At 30.8% G+C, this 18,885-nt stretch overlaps 3 protein-coding genes across 4 annotated transcripts; 1 reads left to right on the plus strand and 2 right to left on the minus strand.

Moving 5' to 3' along the window:
• Nucleotides 1-1,838: 1,838 nt before the first annotated feature.
• Nucleotides 1,839-14,287, minus strand: mts (protein phosphatase 2 catalytic subunit mts). Of its 2 annotated transcripts, none has more exons than XM_076415168.1 (6): nucleotides 14,170-14,287; nucleotides 13,792-13,911; nucleotides 12,880-13,341; nucleotides 9,155-9,306; nucleotides 8,914-9,054; nucleotides 1,839-2,904 (listed from the first exon to the last, which is right to left on the minus strand). In XM_076415168.1, exons 1-6 carry the CDS (start codon nucleotides 14,251-14,253, stop codon nucleotides 2,832-2,834), a joined length of 1,032 nt encoding a protein of 343 aa, XP_076271283.1. In that variant the 5' UTR covers nucleotides 14,254-14,287; the 3' UTR covers nucleotides 1,839-2,831. The 2 variants fall into 2 exon arrangements, with proteins under 2 accessions (XP_076271283.1, XP_076271290.1); XM_076415175.1 differs by lacking the exon at nucleotides 14,170-14,287 and adding an exon at nucleotides 14,000-14,094.
• Nucleotides 14,199-16,353, plus strand: Lst8 (MTOR associated protein, LST8). The gene is made up of 5 exons (XM_076415187.1): nucleotides 14,199-14,326; nucleotides 14,526-14,917; nucleotides 14,989-15,141; nucleotides 15,193-15,363; nucleotides 15,413-16,353. Exons 2-5 carry the CDS (start codon nucleotides 14,617-14,619, stop codon nucleotides 15,760-15,762), a joined length of 975 nt encoding a protein of 324 aa, XP_076271302.1. The 5' UTR covers nucleotides 14,199-14,326; nucleotides 14,526-14,616; the 3' UTR covers nucleotides 15,763-16,353.
• On the minus strand, nucleotides 16,276-16,712 carry LOC143203077 (ATP synthase F(0) complex subunit k, mitochondrial-like). Its single transcript, XM_076415197.1, has 2 exons — nucleotides 16,572-16,712; nucleotides 16,276-16,514 (listed from the first exon to the last, which is right to left on the minus strand). The coding sequence occupies exons 1-2, from the start codon at nucleotides 16,665-16,667 to the stop codon at nucleotides 16,416-16,418; spliced, it is 195 nt and encodes a 64-aa protein (XP_076271312.1). The 5' UTR covers nucleotides 16,668-16,712; the 3' UTR covers nucleotides 16,276-16,415.
• Between the last annotated feature and the right edge of the window lie 2,173 nt (nucleotides 16,713-18,885).

The raw sequence follows: 18,885 nt of genomic DNA on the forward strand, positions 1-18,885 counted from the left end.
GATTGATAATAAAAGCTAACTAATATAAAATTCTCATATCTTTCTTAGAGAAAACTATTCTCAACAAGAAGACTTTTGATCGGTTTCTCAAATAATTCATTTAAAAACTACGAGGTAGATGATGAATTAAAGATCAGATCAGCCGCGAATTACAAGGCCGTCTTTAACTTATTGGAGGCACATGAGATTTAGGACACATGGACCTAGTGGGAAAGTAAACACAACAAAATAGTAATATGTTTGAAAATCAGCAGTATCCCGTATTATTGGAAATTACAATAATCAATACAGACAAATTATCACTAATCACTACATAAATGTTCATCACTGTAATTATGAACGAAGATTCTTCTGGTACCACTACATAATAATTTCGGTGTTTTTTTTTGTTTGAAAACGCCTCTTTAATATCTAGCTTTACTGAAAGCTTTGAAAATTAAATAGACATATCACATCAGTAAATTTGTATAAAAATAAAAATGTCCAGAGTTTATGTGTCAAAGTCTTGCAAATAAGCTTAACTAGCATAGAAAACCTAAAGAAAACATTAAGATGTATTAAATATTTGCCCAGAAAATTAATTTAGTATGAGCTGACATTTACAATTAAAAGCAGAATTACACATTGACATTTACAATTAAAAGCAGCAAATATTACCATATCAATATATTGATAATGGCTAAGCTAACTAGAAATTGACTAGAAATGAATTCTACAATACAAGAAAAATATCAACAATATAGACGTAATAAATATCATCATCAATCCATAGCCATTCTGATTTCGGACGATATTATTTTCCTGTTTTTCAGATCGTTTCGTATTATCCTGATACATCGCTCTTTAAGAGCTATTCGCTGCGTCTTCCAATTGAAAGGTCGATCTTGCCATAAAAGTGTGTAGAGTATTATGTAGCAATCTGTAAGTTTTCTATCTCTAAACATATACAAACCAGTGTGTATCCAAATCATCAGATATGATGAGATCGAGGGTGATTTGATTTTCTTGTGGAATATGAAATCATCAAACATATCGATCACATGTTTGAATGTAACGTAAATGAAAAGTAGATAAACGCATAAAACAGTTAAACTAATTGATTGAAAAGAAACTAACTTTTCTTATTTTTTGAAGAGGCCTGAGAAAAAGCTTATTCTGTATGTATGTTCAAAACTACTACAGTCTGTATCTTTGAATCGACTACTTAAACCATAAATGTGCTTAAAATTCGAGGCCACAAACTATTTCTGTTTCAGCGTCAACAGCATCCAACGTAAAACATTGTCATTGGTAGATTTGGTTTTACAAACATTTTCAGCCTAAGAATTTGGTACAACTTATTTTGTTGAAGAGAAATTGAGAGCCTTTACTCCTTATTAGCCATACCTGTTATCTGCATCTTTGGATGTATTACGTTCCCAAAATTCGAAACCACAAAATATTTCTGTATCAGTGTCACCTGACATCAAAAAGATTAAGAATAAGTATTGTGTACTTAATCCAATGGAACCATTTAAAGAAATTTTTGTCACTGGTAGATTTAGTCTTACAGACGTTTTCAACCTAAGAATTTGGTGCGTCCAATATATTTTTTAAATCAGCGACTGAATGATTTCAATGAGTCCTTTTTAACTCTCATTGCTCCACCTGTAGAATTGTATGTCATACTAAGGAATTCAACCGCTGTCTTCAATTATTTGTTGCTCAAGAACACTTCAGTAACATGGCAACCTTTTTTTTTCGATAAAGTGTTCAACTTATGAAATGGAACTAGAACAGTAGTAGTCCCTTCAGCTTATACATAAACCTACTTATAAGGGCCAGTTAAAGACTCTGTACTTGTTAGAAATATTTATTGTTGATGACACAAATAACAAATTTTAAAATAAATGAAACTGTATGAAGTTTGCGTGATTTACCAATTATCATAACTACTCGAGAAGTGCGGGGCTATCAAAGAAAAACTCTCGTTCGTATATATTTTTTGTTGTAATTTAAATGCTATACAAATGTACAATTAATTATGATTAAAAAAACACAACGGATGATTGATGCAAGCCATTATTATTAATTCGACATCGAAAGTCAAGACAAAATGCCGTTAATCTTGCACATAACGGCTAGAACATTTGTACCTTGGTGTCTTCATGAAATGAAATTATCTATATATAAGTTCGAATTCCGATTAATCGAAAATCATTTTAACATGATCAAATAAAATACAGAATTTTACGATAACACGCTGCAAAATTATAAAAAAACAAACGAGTATCTCCCTGGATGGTACTCGCGATCTGATCGATTTATTTACAGACAGAAAAATGCTTTAAAGCTTCACTAATATGCCCCTGAAGTGTATCGGATATCTACATGCGAAATCCCATACACCCGAAACAGAAAATACCTGCACTATATTATTAAAAACTCTTCAAGAATGGAAGTTATTGTTTATAACTACATTCACAATTTAAAAAAGAAAGAAATGTTGCTAGTAAGAGGATTACCTTAAAATTAAAATTGTTCAAAGACAGGAATTTAATTCCATTAATATGAATCAGTACAGAAAACCACAATTTGTATCGTATTTATTTAATAATAAAACTCTTCAAAGATCCATCAAACCAATGCAAGTAAGTTGACAAAGAATACATTTTAAATCAAGTTTGTAATGTCTTGTACGAATTTTTTATTTTTATAGTTTCACTAAATTTAGTTTCCCATAATAACAGTTACATCGCGCGCTATTCCGCTTGCGGTTTTTATAATTGTTAACATATACAATATAATCTAAGCAAACTTTTATGATATTGCGATTGACAAATATGTAAAAATTACAAGAAATAGTCGGGAGTTCGACGGGTCACGTGGGGCTCTCCACGTCTTGGTGCCGGATCAAATTGTAAGCTGCAACAGAAAGAAACTCCTTAAAATCCACATCGATTCTAACACTATCAAAGACATATTACAATAACCGTCTTATCTATACCAATAACCTACTAACTACTGGAAATGTTAATACTAAGACAGGCACAAAGTACAACTAAAAATATAAAATTACCATGAGGTTAAGTCGATAAGAAATAACTTGAGCGTTCGCTGTAGTTTTATTTAATTTTTATTTCTATTAAAGCAATAATAATTGAATAATAAATCATAGGAATATTTTATATGACAATTCTACATATATTAATTTTAACCGAAATAACTTATTTGTACTAAAAAATATATTTGAAATATGATTAAAATGCGCTCAAAATTTGCGCGTGACGTAGTGTTTTGGTCACACTGGGCGGTTTGTACAGACATATATCTTATTTATATATTATTTTAATCATTTTATGTATCGATGGTATCAGGGCCCCTATATACATAGTTAAAACTGCGAACGTGTAGTGTATTTTCGATCCAAAACAGAAAAATATTACAAAACGGGAACCAGCCAATATAGTTTGAATATCGATAATTTATCCATAGCAATAATATTCTAATGTACGTATTTAATATTTGTAGCACCTTTAATTATGTCTGAAGTGTAATTAATGTAATATAGAGGTAAATAACACTGTTGGTAACATTTGAGGTTAAGCCTCCTTTGTGTTTTATTGTTTACTAGCGACCCGCCCCGGCTTCGCACGGGTGCAATGCTGATACTAAATTAAATACACTACAGAAAAAATATGAACGTTGTATATAAAAACATAGCGGCCCGCTCCGACTTTGCACGGGCATAAAATATATATGCCTATGTCACTCAATGAAAACATGATTAAAATCGATCCAGTATTTTTGGTTCATTCATTACTGCCCTTGGCCTGCACGCATTAAATTTGGAGTAAAACAATTCCTCTTCCCCTATACTTACTATGAAGATTTCCTGCTATCTTTGGAATATCTAAATTCATACAATTTTTATTACATTACACATTTTTAAACGCAAATTTTAAATTTGTAATATCTCCGAAAATATTTGTTTAATTTACATGCTGTAAGGAACCATATTGATCTATATTAATTGCACACTGTATTTAAGGTACTTAATTCGATAAGGATTAATGCCGTATTGCTTAAAATAGCTTCGTAAATAAGCCATTTTCTCACGTAAAAAGTAAACAATAAAAATGGTTAACGTGGGTTATCCCTAAAAGATAAACATATACTATCGGGGACTTTTTTGTAGACCTTTTTATGGTGTACAATACTGTAGTACATTAATTTGATCCAACTCGTAGGGTTAGGCAGCGTTTTTGCTAATTGCTAAATAAGCCTAAAAAATAGGTTAATTTACGACATCACGTTAGAAACCTCTAAAATTAGCAATGTTGCCTTAGTATATTATGCATGTATTATACATATAAACCTTCCGCTTGAATCACTCTATCTATTGAAAAAAACCGCATCAAAATCCGTTGCGTAGTTTTAAAGATTTAAGCGCACATAGGGATATAGGGACAGAAAAGGCGACTTTGTTTTATACTATGTAGTGATATGAGTCCCTAATTTTTTTAGTTGCCAAATACAATTGAATATAAGGTCACCGGTTTAGTCGTACAAATGTGCATGATGTCATTGTATGGTTCTACAATATTCAGAGGCTAACTAGACAGAAGATGATAGGCTTCTAACTGAAGTCATTAAAATTCACTGTTGTTCACTACTTCTCATATATTCACAAAATACAAAGAAAAATATTAATTAATTTCAAGATTTCAACAAGTGTCAAATAAGTCTCATCATGGTTAGATTATGAAAGCCCAATATCAAATCTCTGGTGTCTTGTAAATAAAATAGTTCACCAGGTTAAAGGTAAGTGATACATATTTGATTGAACAATGTGTTTTTATCAAATTTCTACAGCCTTGTATGTTTGTAATGACAAGCAGAAATTTAGAACGTTTTGAATAATACTTATGACAATGTATGAACCAAATCATTAAAGTCAAGTAAAGTAAAAGAAATTAAGTGGATATCTAGTCGAAGAATTTATAGTAAAACTTGATGTGTTAAAGCATGTCTAAACACAGATTTTGTAAAGTACTTGATCAGATACTTTACAGATCTGCATCATCACATGTAGATAACTTAAACCTATTGTGTTGGAGTGAATGGTACTGTTGATAACATTTGAGGTTGGACTTTGAGTCATTTGTTCTGATTAATGTGTATATGAGTCCCTAACAATTTGTTCAACTATGCCAAATAAGTATTTTGGTAGCCCTGTCAAATATATTTGCATCTATATCTTAAAATTATCATTAAATTTTTCAGTAGATTTACCATCAAAACAATTTTGATTTTTCTTAGTAAATATAGAGCACTTGAATTCATTAATACTATTCTCACAGTTCTCAAGTGGCGACTGCGCTATTATTGCCTACTCTAGTTAGTATCCATATTTATTAATTTATTTTGCCAAATGTTATACTAATAGTATTTTTGTGTTCCTCAATAATCTATCACATTTCATGGATAGTACACGCCTGGAATACTCACTTCAATTCTATAAAAAATCTAGTATTCTTTTTAAAATCATTATTTGAGTTACCATCACATAATACATTAATTATCGACGACGTTGATTGTACAATACAATTTTTTTTGTAAACTGTGAATAAAAGATGAATAATCCAAATAAAATCGAAGCGCCATAAAAGGTACAGATGTTAGAATGCTGAAATGATGGTTAGGAAATTTTGGGATGTCAATGTATCGTAGCGCTTCTGATATGTGTTTGACTTGATATGATAAATTTTGTGTTTCTACTTCTGGTAAAATCTTAGTAATTCCCACTTGTAATTTTAAAATAAATGTATTTTTAATAATCCCTATAGAGCATATTATTATAAATCAATATTTTTATGATTATTTATTACAGTCATCAAGCATATTTTTGTAATAAAATATAATAAAAAAATACAATACCCCATGGTAAATTGAACACCAATCAGAGAGTATTACGTCAATGTTCATTGAGGGATGTTATAGGGATGTTAAAGCGGTAAAAATATACCGTTATCATCTTTCAATCTACTAGTTAGGATTATGACAGTAATCAACAATCACAGAAATATTGCATATATCTAATGAAATCGGAGTAACAGGTTTATGAAAATCTATTTGATTTTAAAGGTTTAGATAGAGATGGATAATCTTGGTGATAAAATATAACCAAAAAATACAACAATTCGTTTTGATAAATTGAACACTAAATACGAGAATCACACTTCAGTGACGGGTGCTATAGGGATTTAATAAATCAACAACAAATATCCGTATTTAATTATTTTAGAAATATTCATCATAATAAATGTACTATACTGATGACCAAAAAGGTTCTTAGTATGCAAATGTCTTGTTCTATGCAAATTTCGACAATTTCTGTTTGTTTTTTCATCGTTTAATTTGCGCTTATATAAGACCACACATGCTTTTCCGCTAGATTTAATTATTTATTAACTGTATATTGACATCATATGACAAAACGCTTGCCTCTACCATATTATATGTTCGCGCACAGAAATTATATGTTCTTAAGAAATGGTATTATAAAAATTACATTATAGAATGTTTTTTTCAAAATTAGCCATCATCTCAATTAACGCTAATAGAACTAAAAACCGTTAATCAACAGGATCTCCTGGAAAACTGTAATTAAAGTACATGATAAACAATAAAAATGCTCAAGGCTTATTTTTACTGTAAATATATCAAGATTTTTTATTTGTTGTATGCGAACGTTAATTATTAATAAGTGAAAACACGCAAGTTTAGAAAAATTTCGATCAGAACTATTCTCCCAAGAATTCTCTATTTCGACTTTTAATTGCTACTTAGTATATAGGGTTTTCTTTTAGAGCGAATCAATGTTGAATTTGAATGAAACAAGTCTACAAATAGTTTATGGAAAATGCTCATCGTGAACTCTACTGATAGTAAACGCAATAAAAAGTAAATAGATTTCTCAAGGTACCCTGTGTTTCTGTTATCATTCAATATATGTTAAAAAACAAAAAAAAATCGGATATAACCTTGATATACCGAGTTATATATATGAATATATGAGTATGATACGAATAAATTAAGCCAACCAAAATTTGTAGGTTATAAAAACACCAGTAAAAGTCAATTTTATATACTGAAAAGTAGTACCCGTAGCAGAAGGAATAAGTCACATTGACCATGCAGCAGGCGCACCTCGAAGATTGAGCATATGGAAGAAGGAAAATTATGACTAATACCAGTTACCAGTAACAAATAGTTTGTGGAAAATGCTCATCGTGAACTCTACTCATAGTAACCGCAATAAAAAGTAAACAGATTTGTGAAGGTACCCTGTGTTTCCGTTATCATTCAATATATGTTAAAAATTCAACAAATAAAAAAAAATCCGATATAAGCTTGATATACCGAGTTATATATATGAATATATGAGCTTAATATGAATAAATTAAGCAAACCAAAATTTGTAGGTTATAAAAACACAAGTAAAAGTCAATTTTATATACTGAAAAGTAGTACCCGTAGCAGAAGGAATAAGTCACATTGACCATGCAGCAGGCGCACCTCGAAGATTGAGCATATGGAAGAAGGAAAATTATGACTAATACCAGTAACTTCATAACGCTTATTTTCCTAATTCTGAAAAAACTTGAAATATTTCAGATATGATGCTCTTTCAAGATTTGGCAACTAATGCTAAAGACAGTTTATGTCAACAGATGGGATACAGCTATCATATGGAAGAAGAGTACATCTTTCTAAATAACTATTGTTTAAAATGACTCATAGACGCAGTAGTATAGTATTATTACGTAATAATTTTGTTTGTGCAATACAACAGATCGTGTGTAGACGAGACTGAAAGTTTGCGCAAAATATTGTGTGATTTTCAAAATCTTGAAAATATATTGCACAAACGGGGAAGTATTGTGCCGTTTATTGTCAAGACAATGTGTCTGTGCTTGCAATTGAGCAATATATTGCACAACCTTAAATATCGCCTCTACACAGCACAATTTTTTGCACAAACAAAAATATTGTACAATTCTATTGACCGTCTAGGGGGCGCAGTCAAATAATTGTGAAACCCGCATTGCACTATAATATTGAGCGTCTATGGGCTATTTAAGACTACACTCTGCTATACTCATCATCACTAAGGCCAAAGTACTAGATATGATGCTCGTATAAATTTGAGTATTTCTTTTCGAAGTTATAGAAGAAATAAAGGTATTCAATCAGAATCACAGACCCAGGCTATTTTCCCACCGTATTGTCGGTGAACGGTGAACAAATATCTTCTGAATGATGCGATATATAATGATCATCATCAAAAATACACGAATTAAAATTATGGTCCAGACCAGAATAGTTGTTATAATAGTTGGATACACATTTATCGCAATTCACAGGAAATTACTTTGTTTGAACAAGCAATATCACATTTAATACATAACCATGACCTCGCGCTATTTTAATACCAGTTAATCAAAACTTCATTCAAAGATAAGTGTTTTTCATTAACACGACCTCAATTGCAGTTATACCTGATTCGAAAATAATATAAACCGGAAGTTGTATCGACGTGGGAGCATAAACTTATCAAAGAATTCCTTCACACCACGAAACCAAACGAAACATGCCAATCCAATATGAAACAACGTGTAAGGAATTCCAGTCTGTTTATCAACGTAAATCGGCGCAAAAAATTATAAGCAATACTGTGTGTGTATAGTGAAAGAAGCAATTCAAATTATATTAGCGACGCCTGATTTCGATGTCGTAAACTAACCGGGCTATTCGCAAGCTATTGGTTTTTTTTTATTAACTAAACTGTAGATGTATTGCTGTTTTTTTTCCTAAATTAACAGAAATTATCTACTAACGTAATTGGACAAATAAAACAAAAATACTTACAAAGAATATTTAAGCGCATCGTCTAATTCCATTATAGCAGCCTGATTACCACAGCGATAACAATAATTTGGCGCACTAAATATGGTAACCACATTCCTATCATGACACCAATTATAACCTTCCATCACCAGTTGGTGAGCCCTAAAAAAGTTTATTCGTATAAACACCATGTAATTAACTTAAACGTTATCGATTATGTACTCGAAAAATACGGGAAATATCCGATTATTATTACTCTCACCTGGACACTAATGTTAATCCGTTGGAGTGATTGAAAGTTTCCGATATATCTTGACCGAAGGTATAACCGGCACCTCGAGGACTGATGCCCCACCCGCCGCGATCATCTGGATCGGACCACAGTAGATCACACATGGGGCCTTCATGAGGTACCTGAAAAAATTTGTATTAATACATAATAAACAAATTAATATTAGATTTTGTTAGTTATATTACAATAAATGTTTGTTGAAGTAAATTGTTATCAATTAACTCATTTGAATATGCAATGTAAAGGCATTGTTTTCTGGTCTCTTCATAACATATATATCAAAAAATTGATTTTTTCGCATTAACTGCTTCCTAAACATTTTTAGTCGAAAAGAAATTACATAATTTACCGTATAAAGTGCCAAGTTGGCTATACACAATGATAATCCATTTATTACATTAGTTTGGGCATTTCTACCGCCTGTGTATTGATAAAGTGTGGAGTACAGCGGTACCCACACTTTACAAATCAAAATGAAATATTTGACCACTAAAATTCATCCTAGTCGTTCTAAACGTAACGAAAATTCAACAGGGATGGTTAATACCGCAAAATGATACTGAATGAAATGATGATTTGACATCAGCTATTCTCTAAGAAAACCAAAGACCAAATGTTGGACACCCTAGGTCTTTTTCTGATGTCTAAATAAGACAATCGCTTCTGGATTACCCTTGTCCAACATTTTGAGAAATTTATCATAGTTTCGACAAATGCTTAATTATTACAGTATGTTAATCGTCTCACGTACCACCAAACTGTATATAAATATGAAGACGTTTTAATCATACTCGCAATTAAAAGTGGATTCGAATATGAAGACCAGGAAGCTTTGAAAATGAATGAAAACTTGCCAGAACGAAATATAAAAAAGTACAGCCGACAAAAAACCTTTGCAAATTGTATGTGTAAGGAACGACACCTAATCTATCAGTCTGATGGAGGTGCGTCGCCGTCTCGAGATTACGTTATGAAGGGGTTCTCTGTTTCGGGACCAGGTCATATGAATATGAATTTAGTGATAGGCCTAATTTATGGTTTGTTTGCAAGCCATTGCATCGCCGCCACGGGTGTTATACATTCGGGCGGTATACAAGTTGCATTAGATTTTAGTTTAGAATAAACCGTTGACTGAAATGAGGCGTAATTCACGTTTCATTCTAATTACTGATATTTGTTTATATATTGCAATTAACTAGTTGTTGGTGGTGTTTAAAAGTTTATTACTGTTGAAACGTTGTAATGTATTCTATGTTTTAAAGAAAAGTGTAAATCTTCGCGTAACCGTCTAAGCCGCGTCAAACAATGGAAAACCCTCTTGAGGAAAACGTTGATTTTGCTAAAAAAAATTATTTAATTTGTAAAGAGTGTTAACAAAAATTGCTATGTAATCGCAGTTATAGAACAATTAACAAAGTTCATTTTTATTAAAGCCGTATCGAACACCAAATGCTCTTTAGTAATGACATTTCTGAAAGAGTTAATTAAGATGTTTGGAGTACCTAGAAGGATCACATGCGATCTGCGATGGTTCAGTCTATATTAGCAAAAACTTCACCAAGTATTGCGAAGAGTTAGGAATAAAAAGAGTGTTATGTGCCACCGCCACTCCACGAGCCAATGGCCAAGTCGAAAGAATGAACAGTTATTCTATCAGGCATACATGCATACACCAAAGATGAAAAGCGCTGGGATAACCTCATTGGTCGTGTTCAGTGTGGTCTCAATACGACGATCGACTCCGCTACTGGGAAAAGTCCGTATGAAGTTCTCATCGGATATAAGCCCCATAGAGTACACGACACCTACCTAGTCCATGAAGTATGTGATAAAGAACATCAAACTATTGAAAGCGTACGATCCTTGGTTGCTGACAGGAAATAAAAACAGAAGACGCAAAAGTTGCATTACGATGCAAGGCATGCTAAGCCTAAAAAGTTTCTTGTTGGACAAAAAAAGTGTTATAATGATGAAAAGAGTAAGAAACTCGAGCCAAAGTATGGGAGCCCATACATGATCACCACAGTCGTTATATAATAGAAGATATGCCCGGTGTGAAAAGGTCGCAAAAATCTTACGTGGACATTTGGTCATCTGAAAAATTAAAGTTATTTAAAACGACTGTCAGTACTGATTCATCACAAAAGTCTGAAATGATGAAGTTTTAACGTAAAATCAGGCCTTCACCTGAGAAGCGTTCTGTTGCCCTTGGGGAGGCTCTGCTAGCCGCAGAGAATGTTCTGTTACCCTTAATATGATACTACTGGTATAAAAAACGCTCTATTGCACACCTATTAAATGTTAGTAACTATTTGTTTTGTTTGTTATAAATTGCAAATAGAGGTGTCTTCCCGAGGACGTAAAGGGTCGGGTAGGACCGACTGTAAGGAACGATACCTAATGCATCCGTCTGATGGAGCAGCGTCGCTGTCTCGAGGTTACGCTATGAATGGGTTCTCTGTTTTCGGGACCAGGTCATATGAATTGAGCATTTAGTTATAGGCCAAATTTATGGTTTGTTTGGAAGCCCGGAGCATCGCAGTCACAAGTGATATACAATTTTGCATTAGTTTTTAGGTTAGAATAAACCGATGACTATATTTGATTGATATTTTATTTCGATTAATGACCTTTTGGTGAATTCGCAGAGAATTAAGAATTTATCGTTTAGACATGTAATATATGATATGTTGCATGGACTAAATGGAAATGCGTTAAGTAGAATTAATTGATTAATTAATCGTAAAATATTCACCTAAAGCCTAAAGCTTTACAACATTTTTATAGCAAACTGTAGGTATTTACGAAAAATTAAAAATTATAAACAAAACCAAAACACATTTGAAACAGACAGAAAAGTAAACACCTAATATACAAATATAAATGTCTATCAATACAACAATTTGTTTTGTAAAATTTAATTTCAAATATTTCATTATTTTTTAAAAGCACTCGGTACCTTAATCATCATTATTTATTTAAAATAAAACGAGATTGATCTTTTTAAAGAAGATTGGAAAAATATTATTTTAAAAAAGTTATGTTTAATATATAAACATGGATTACTTTCTCACAAATCTAATTGACTTTTAAGACAAAAAATAATTGATCATTTACTCCTATTGGTAAAATGCAATAATCAATACAAGAATATTTTAGAAATTAATTTTAGTATAGGCATTTAATAAACACAAATGGACAAGTCTTATGGTTATTAATCAGAGAATCTTAAATATGGGAACAACAAAATAACAGCAGCAACAGCACATATTACTCATTCTGATAAATATTATCTTGGATATCTTTGAATGACTTAAATAATTTCATTGATAACATAACAATAACAATCCCAATATGTGCTGTGTATTTTTTGTATTGTTTTATTGGTCCTAAATGTAAAATGTTTATGAAACAATAATTTAAAACATAAAAGGTATCTTTCTTACAAAACATAACAGAGAATTTCAGTAGCCAATTGCTTGCACTTACTCTAAGAAAAAAGGGAACCTTGTGAACATGACTCATTTTAAAAATTAACTCAATATTTTTATGCACAATATGACTAAGGTATTCAAATTTAAATATAAATAGTTTTTTGTTACAATACTTTAACACACAAATCAGGATTTTTTACACCAAAATATAACAATCTCCTTCCCTCATAAACATAAATGTGATAATTAAAAACAACTTACCTCTTGTAGACGGTCTAAAGCTCTAATGTGATCCAGAGTATCAATACTGGGACTTAATCCACCATGCAAACAGAAAATTTGACTATCAACTAGAGCAGTGAGAGGCAAGTAATCAAACAAATCGGTGAAGAATTTCCAAACATTTGCGTTTCCATATTTTCTGAGACACTCATCATAAAAACCATACACTTGGGTAATTTGCCTCGATTCATGATTGCCCCTAAGAATTGTGATTCTTTCCTTATACCGAACCTTTAGGGCGACTAGTAATGTGACAGTTTCAACAGAATAATAGCCACGATCAACATAATCTCCCATAAATAGGTAGTTTGTATCAGGGCTTCTGCCTCCTATTCTAAATAATTCCATCAAATCATGGAACTGACCATGTACATCTCCACAAACTGTTACTGGGCATTTTACTTCCTGTACATTTGATTCTTTTGACAATATTTCTTTCGCCTAGAAATTAACAATTAATTTATAAGAATTTTTATTATCAATATTACCTATTATTACTAATTGTACCTCAAAATATGTATTTATTAAATTCAGCACATATATTAATCAGCAACTGTGTGCAGTTAATATCCTTTTTATGATAACTAATATATTAAAACCACAATTGATAATTATGGAAGTTATTTAAAACCCAAGATATGATAGCAGAATACATTTTAAATTGGTTACTACAAAACTAATATTTTATACTTTTATTAATTATTGCACCTTATTAAAATTGAAATTATACGAACACAGAAATTTGTGGCAAAGCAATATTCAAATATACTGGACATTTAACTAAAGGACAAAAATGTCTTCTACATAAAAAATTAACCCAATGTATTTTTCAACTACGAAAATACACTGCAAAAATATGGTCTAAAGTTAGAACAAAAACATAGTAATTACCTTATCACACAAAGTCTTAACTTGATTTTCCGTTAATTGATTGCAATCGTTTAGTTGTTCTATCCACTGATCTAGCTCCTTACATGATGCCTTTTCGTCGATCGCCATTGTAACCAACGCCTTTTGTACAATAATGAATAAATTATGATAAAAGTTATTTCAATGTTATATTTATATAACGTAATACTAAATCTAAAATTATACGAACACTATTAATGTACTTTTTGGTCACCACAAAACAATAATGCAAAATGGCGGTGCTTCATAGATTTTGACTAATTTTCCGCAAAAGATGCGCATGCGTCAACTGCAGCAATTGTCATTAACCCGCCTAATTCAAAATCCTACTATGTATTTTACGAAGTTCTTCAATTTTACCTGGTCAGCTTTAGCTTGAATGATTGCATATTCATTCTCTTTGGAGGCGATTAGTTTATTGAATTTAGGAGATGTGGTTTTCATTTTAAAATTTCTTTAAGATATACTGACAGTCGTGTCAAAACACCTTTGGTACTCCAGGTATAATATTTTAAATGTAGGTATGGTTTTGTTGTAACCGAAAAATGGAAATATTTTCTTTATTCTAGGGACTGGGTTATATCTTTATTTATGTATTTAATATAATTATATAATTAAATTACTACAAATATTTAAATATAATTAAAAATTTAACATGTTTATAAATAAAAATATTTCGTCACATATATACAACTTGTAATACTTATTTTTGACAGAATGTGGAGGTTATCTATTGACAAGACAATCAATTCTATGAAGACAATTTTGAAAACAATATAAGTGAATACTTTATTAATGTTTTAAAGCATGGTTACTGACTCTCAAGAAAATGACCAAATATTGCTGGCAACAGCAGGATATGACCACACCGTTAAGTTATGGCAGACACATACAGGAATGTGCCAAAGAACTATGCAGCATTCTGAATCACAAGTAAATGCACTGGAAATTACACCAGACAAAAAATACCTTGCATCGGCCAGTTATCAGCATATTTATATGTACGATTTATCATCCAATAACCCTACAGCAATAATAAACTATGAAGGTACCTCAAAAAATGTTACATGTGTTGGATTTAACAAGGATGGAAAATTTATGTTTTCAGGTAATACAGTGACAATAGATTTAATTCATGTTACGATTATTTATAATATAATTTTTAATGAATTATTATAGGTGGAGAAGACGGACGAACGAGAATCTGGGATTTGAGAATAAAAAACAATGTTACTTGTCGTAATATTTTTGATTCAAGGCCCGGTTCTGGAACAACTTTATCCCCCATCAATTGTGCCGTGTTGCATCCTAATCAGATAGAATTATTTTTAGGCAAGTATTTTATAATTATTTGTAAATTATATTTATATATTCAATTTTCAGGTGACCAAAATGGTATTATTTATCGCTGGGATCTCAGAATAGACCAGCATGAACAGTATATTCCAGAAAATGATGTTATGATTTTGGGTATAGATATATCACATAATGGTACACAAATGGCCTGTGTCAATAACAAAGGGAAAGCTTATATTTGGAATCTTACTGCAGCAGGTAATTTTTTAAATTAGGCATTGGTAAGATGTTTTATGATTTGTTTTAGGTTCTGATGGTACAACACATTTAGCGCCAAGGCACAAATTTGAAGCCCACAAACGTGCTGCATTAAAATGTAAATATTCCCCAGATTCTAAGTTGCTGATAACAACATCAGCTGATCAAACTGCCAAAATTTGGGATACAGAGAATTATAATCTTCAACAAGAACTAAAACAGGAGAATCAAAGATGGGTTTGGGATGCAGCTTGGAGTGCTGATAGTCAATATGTTTTCACAGCATCATCAGATAGTTTTGCTAAGCTTTGGAGTGTAGAAAAAGGAACAGTAGAAAGACAGTATGCTGGTCATCAGAAGGCTGTAACAGCTCTCTCATTTAGAGATATATACATTTAATACATATTATTTGTTGAGAGTTATTTTTATTTGAATGAACACTATTTTTTATATTAAAAAAGGGACAGTGGAGAAATTATATTAATTTTTGTCTGTAGTATCACTTTGGTTGTCTTCAGTGGGATTTATTTCACTGTTATCTGGATTTTGGGAGTCTCTTCGTTTACATTTACAAGTCAAACAACGACAGTCACAAACAGGTTCAAATACCAATTCACTGAGAATTTTTTGATAAAACATAAATCCACCGACAAAACTCAATGTTCCAAGTGCTATCTAAATTAAAAGTTTATTTAAAATTACTTGTTGCAATTTAAAGTAATGAGACTGGATTAGACATTTTTATAACTTATTGTATTTTATATCAATATCATTTTAAATTTGGGAAGTTTGTTGTAAAACTTACAAAAGAAATGTTATAGTATATATGTATATAACTGAGTTTTTCATATTTTGACCTTTATTTTGGCAGATTGGGAACATAATGCCTCCAGTCTCAATACTTTTCTTAGGTGATTATTAATGTGTGTATTACATTTTTTATGTTTTGTGTATTTTTGATTGATAAAATTTTGTTGAAATATTTAGAAATCCAGTGTTTTCTTTTATTTTGTTTAGGTCCCTTCATATTTATATTTATCGAGAACTACAAGTTATTTTACGGACTGTTCTGGACATTCTGGACATGTCGTTTTCAGAAATTTATAATACACAAAGGTAGCAGCCAATATTCCATATGTAGCAATGGCGACCTATGAAAAATAAGAGAAAAGTCAAGTAAACAACACAGAAATAATTTTCAGGCTCACATTAGCTCTTCCACGAACCGTTGTACCATTAAAATATCGACTAATTCCTTTTAATTTCGGATCATCGAAAGGTTCATGTTCCTCATCTTTTGACATATTTAAAATTCAAAAGAATAAAAGACTGTCATGTCAAAAGTTCCTGACAATTGCCATATTTTGTATCATAAAGACACGTGACTATATTTTGTGGTATTTTCTTTTTTTTAGTTTCTTAGGTGTCTAGTAAATGTCAAATTCGAGTTTTAAAAATCTCAGCCGCGCTTAAGTTATTGTCTCACATAAATGCGATATCTTAATGGATCTCCTAGAAAATATTCTGGTTCATACACATTTATAGAATATCTATTTAGCGTAAGGTATTTTGACAATAACAGTATTGGTTCTGTTGTATTCTTATTATGTTATATTCTGCTTAAATTTATGCAATAAGTGTCTATGGATCGTCTAAAAAATATTTCGGTGCAAACACTTTTACACGATGCATATACTGTATCGTGTCCATTGCAATAAAGTTTATTTATAGTAAGTTACGTAAACATTGTATGGTTGCATGGAAAAATATTCTCATTTTCTTTGCGTAGGAACTGTGATAGCTTTAATGCGGCATTAAATGAGAAATAAATTTCAATATATTATCAGTTTGCTCGAAAGTTCAGTGAACTCGCAATGATATTCAGAATCGAATAAAGAAAATAGAGTGAAATTATCTGAAACGAAATAAAACGAGGCTTAGATAAACGATATGTTTATTTTGAAACATTTTAAAGGCATGATCGATTTGGCTTCTCCTGTTTGATCGCTGTTTTTCAGTGAAACTGAAAAATGATTAGTTTGAGAATTATGATGTTGTTTATGTTGCGTTTAGTAACGTGATAATGGATTTTAAATTAGTTTACGAGGTGATATAATCAGGATATTTTAGATTTAAAATTTGACTTACAAATTTCGTACTAAGTATTTTTATGTAATATTTAAATTGCGGTCCACAAATCTAAGTGACCGAGAACAATTTCCTTTTTTATAATTTAAAATTAAGAAAAACTCCTTATTGATGTATTGACTTGAAATGTTTACATAATAAATAGTATTACTAAAATAAGAAATTAGCATAAATGGATGACCAATTCATTCATGTTCCTAAATACATTTCTTTAAATTTGTTGAAATAGTTAATATAATCCTTACAATAAAACAGGCAGTACACGTCATCGAAATGTAAAATGCAACGTTACGTCACCAATTTTGTTTTCGTTTATTTTAACTCTGACAACAAAATATTAATGTAAATATGTATTATTATAAATGTTATTTATTTTAACATTATAGTACTTCTAATACATATTTATTGAAGGACTTAAAATACAGTTTGATTTTACAACTATAATGGTTTGTAGGTTAAAGTTGTCTTTAAAATTATATTATATAAATTATATTTACAATGACATATGACATTGGTGTAGATCAGTACCAATTCAAATCGTATTTTATAGACCGATCTGGTTATATGTTCAGACGCACCAGACTTTATTCGATCTCTTTTTAACTAGATTAATTTGACAAGACATTTGATGGTGTTGATGACATACATTGTCTGTTTTATTGAAGGACTATAGGTGTTATTATTGTACTAAAAGAAATTTGGTAAACAGGTATTGTATAAACGACCTTTAATTTGACAGAATAAATTCTTAATTTAAATTAAATATCAAAACATACATATCATGGTATAAAATTTGTTTAAACAATATCGAAAATAATTATTACTTGAATAATTAAAGCAAAAAGAAACCTAATATGTTGAAAGAGGTCTTTTAGATGCCTGTCAGTGATTATTGCGCTTATAGTTCTACATATAAACTAATTCCTACAAAATATTTAAATAAAAAGTACTATTTTCTTGAGAGATATACGACTAGATCATTACATAAGTGTATAAGATTGTATCTGTTCGCGGTTATATGTGAAAATTACTTTTATGGAAATCTTGGATTTAAATAACACAAAAGTTTCATTGCGTAACATGCAAATAACACGATATTTTTTTGCTGTTTCTTTATTATTCGGTTTAAAGCTGTTAGGATATGAGGCATGTTTTTATTTTATTGCAATAAAATCAATTTTCGAAGTTAAGTACACAAATAGTTTGACAAACTGTGTTTTCAATATTGATGTATAGATGGTGCTGTGACTCTTCTTTGGTCTTTGAGTTTTTATTCTCTTTTCCAATTTCATATAGTTAGATTTATGATTTTTTTTTAAAGTCCACCATTTTTAATTATTGTTGTTACGACGTTGGAAAATATAATTATTCAAC

Source organism: Rhynchophorus ferrugineus, unplaced genomic scaffold, assembly GCF_030347505.1.
Source record: "Rhynchophorus ferrugineus isolate W39M unplaced genomic scaffold, kcgeb_rfMv2 rfM1, whole genome shotgun sequence".
NCBI classification, from domain to species: Eukaryota; Metazoa; Arthropoda; class Insecta; order Coleoptera; family Curculionidae; genus Rhynchophorus; species Rhynchophorus ferrugineus.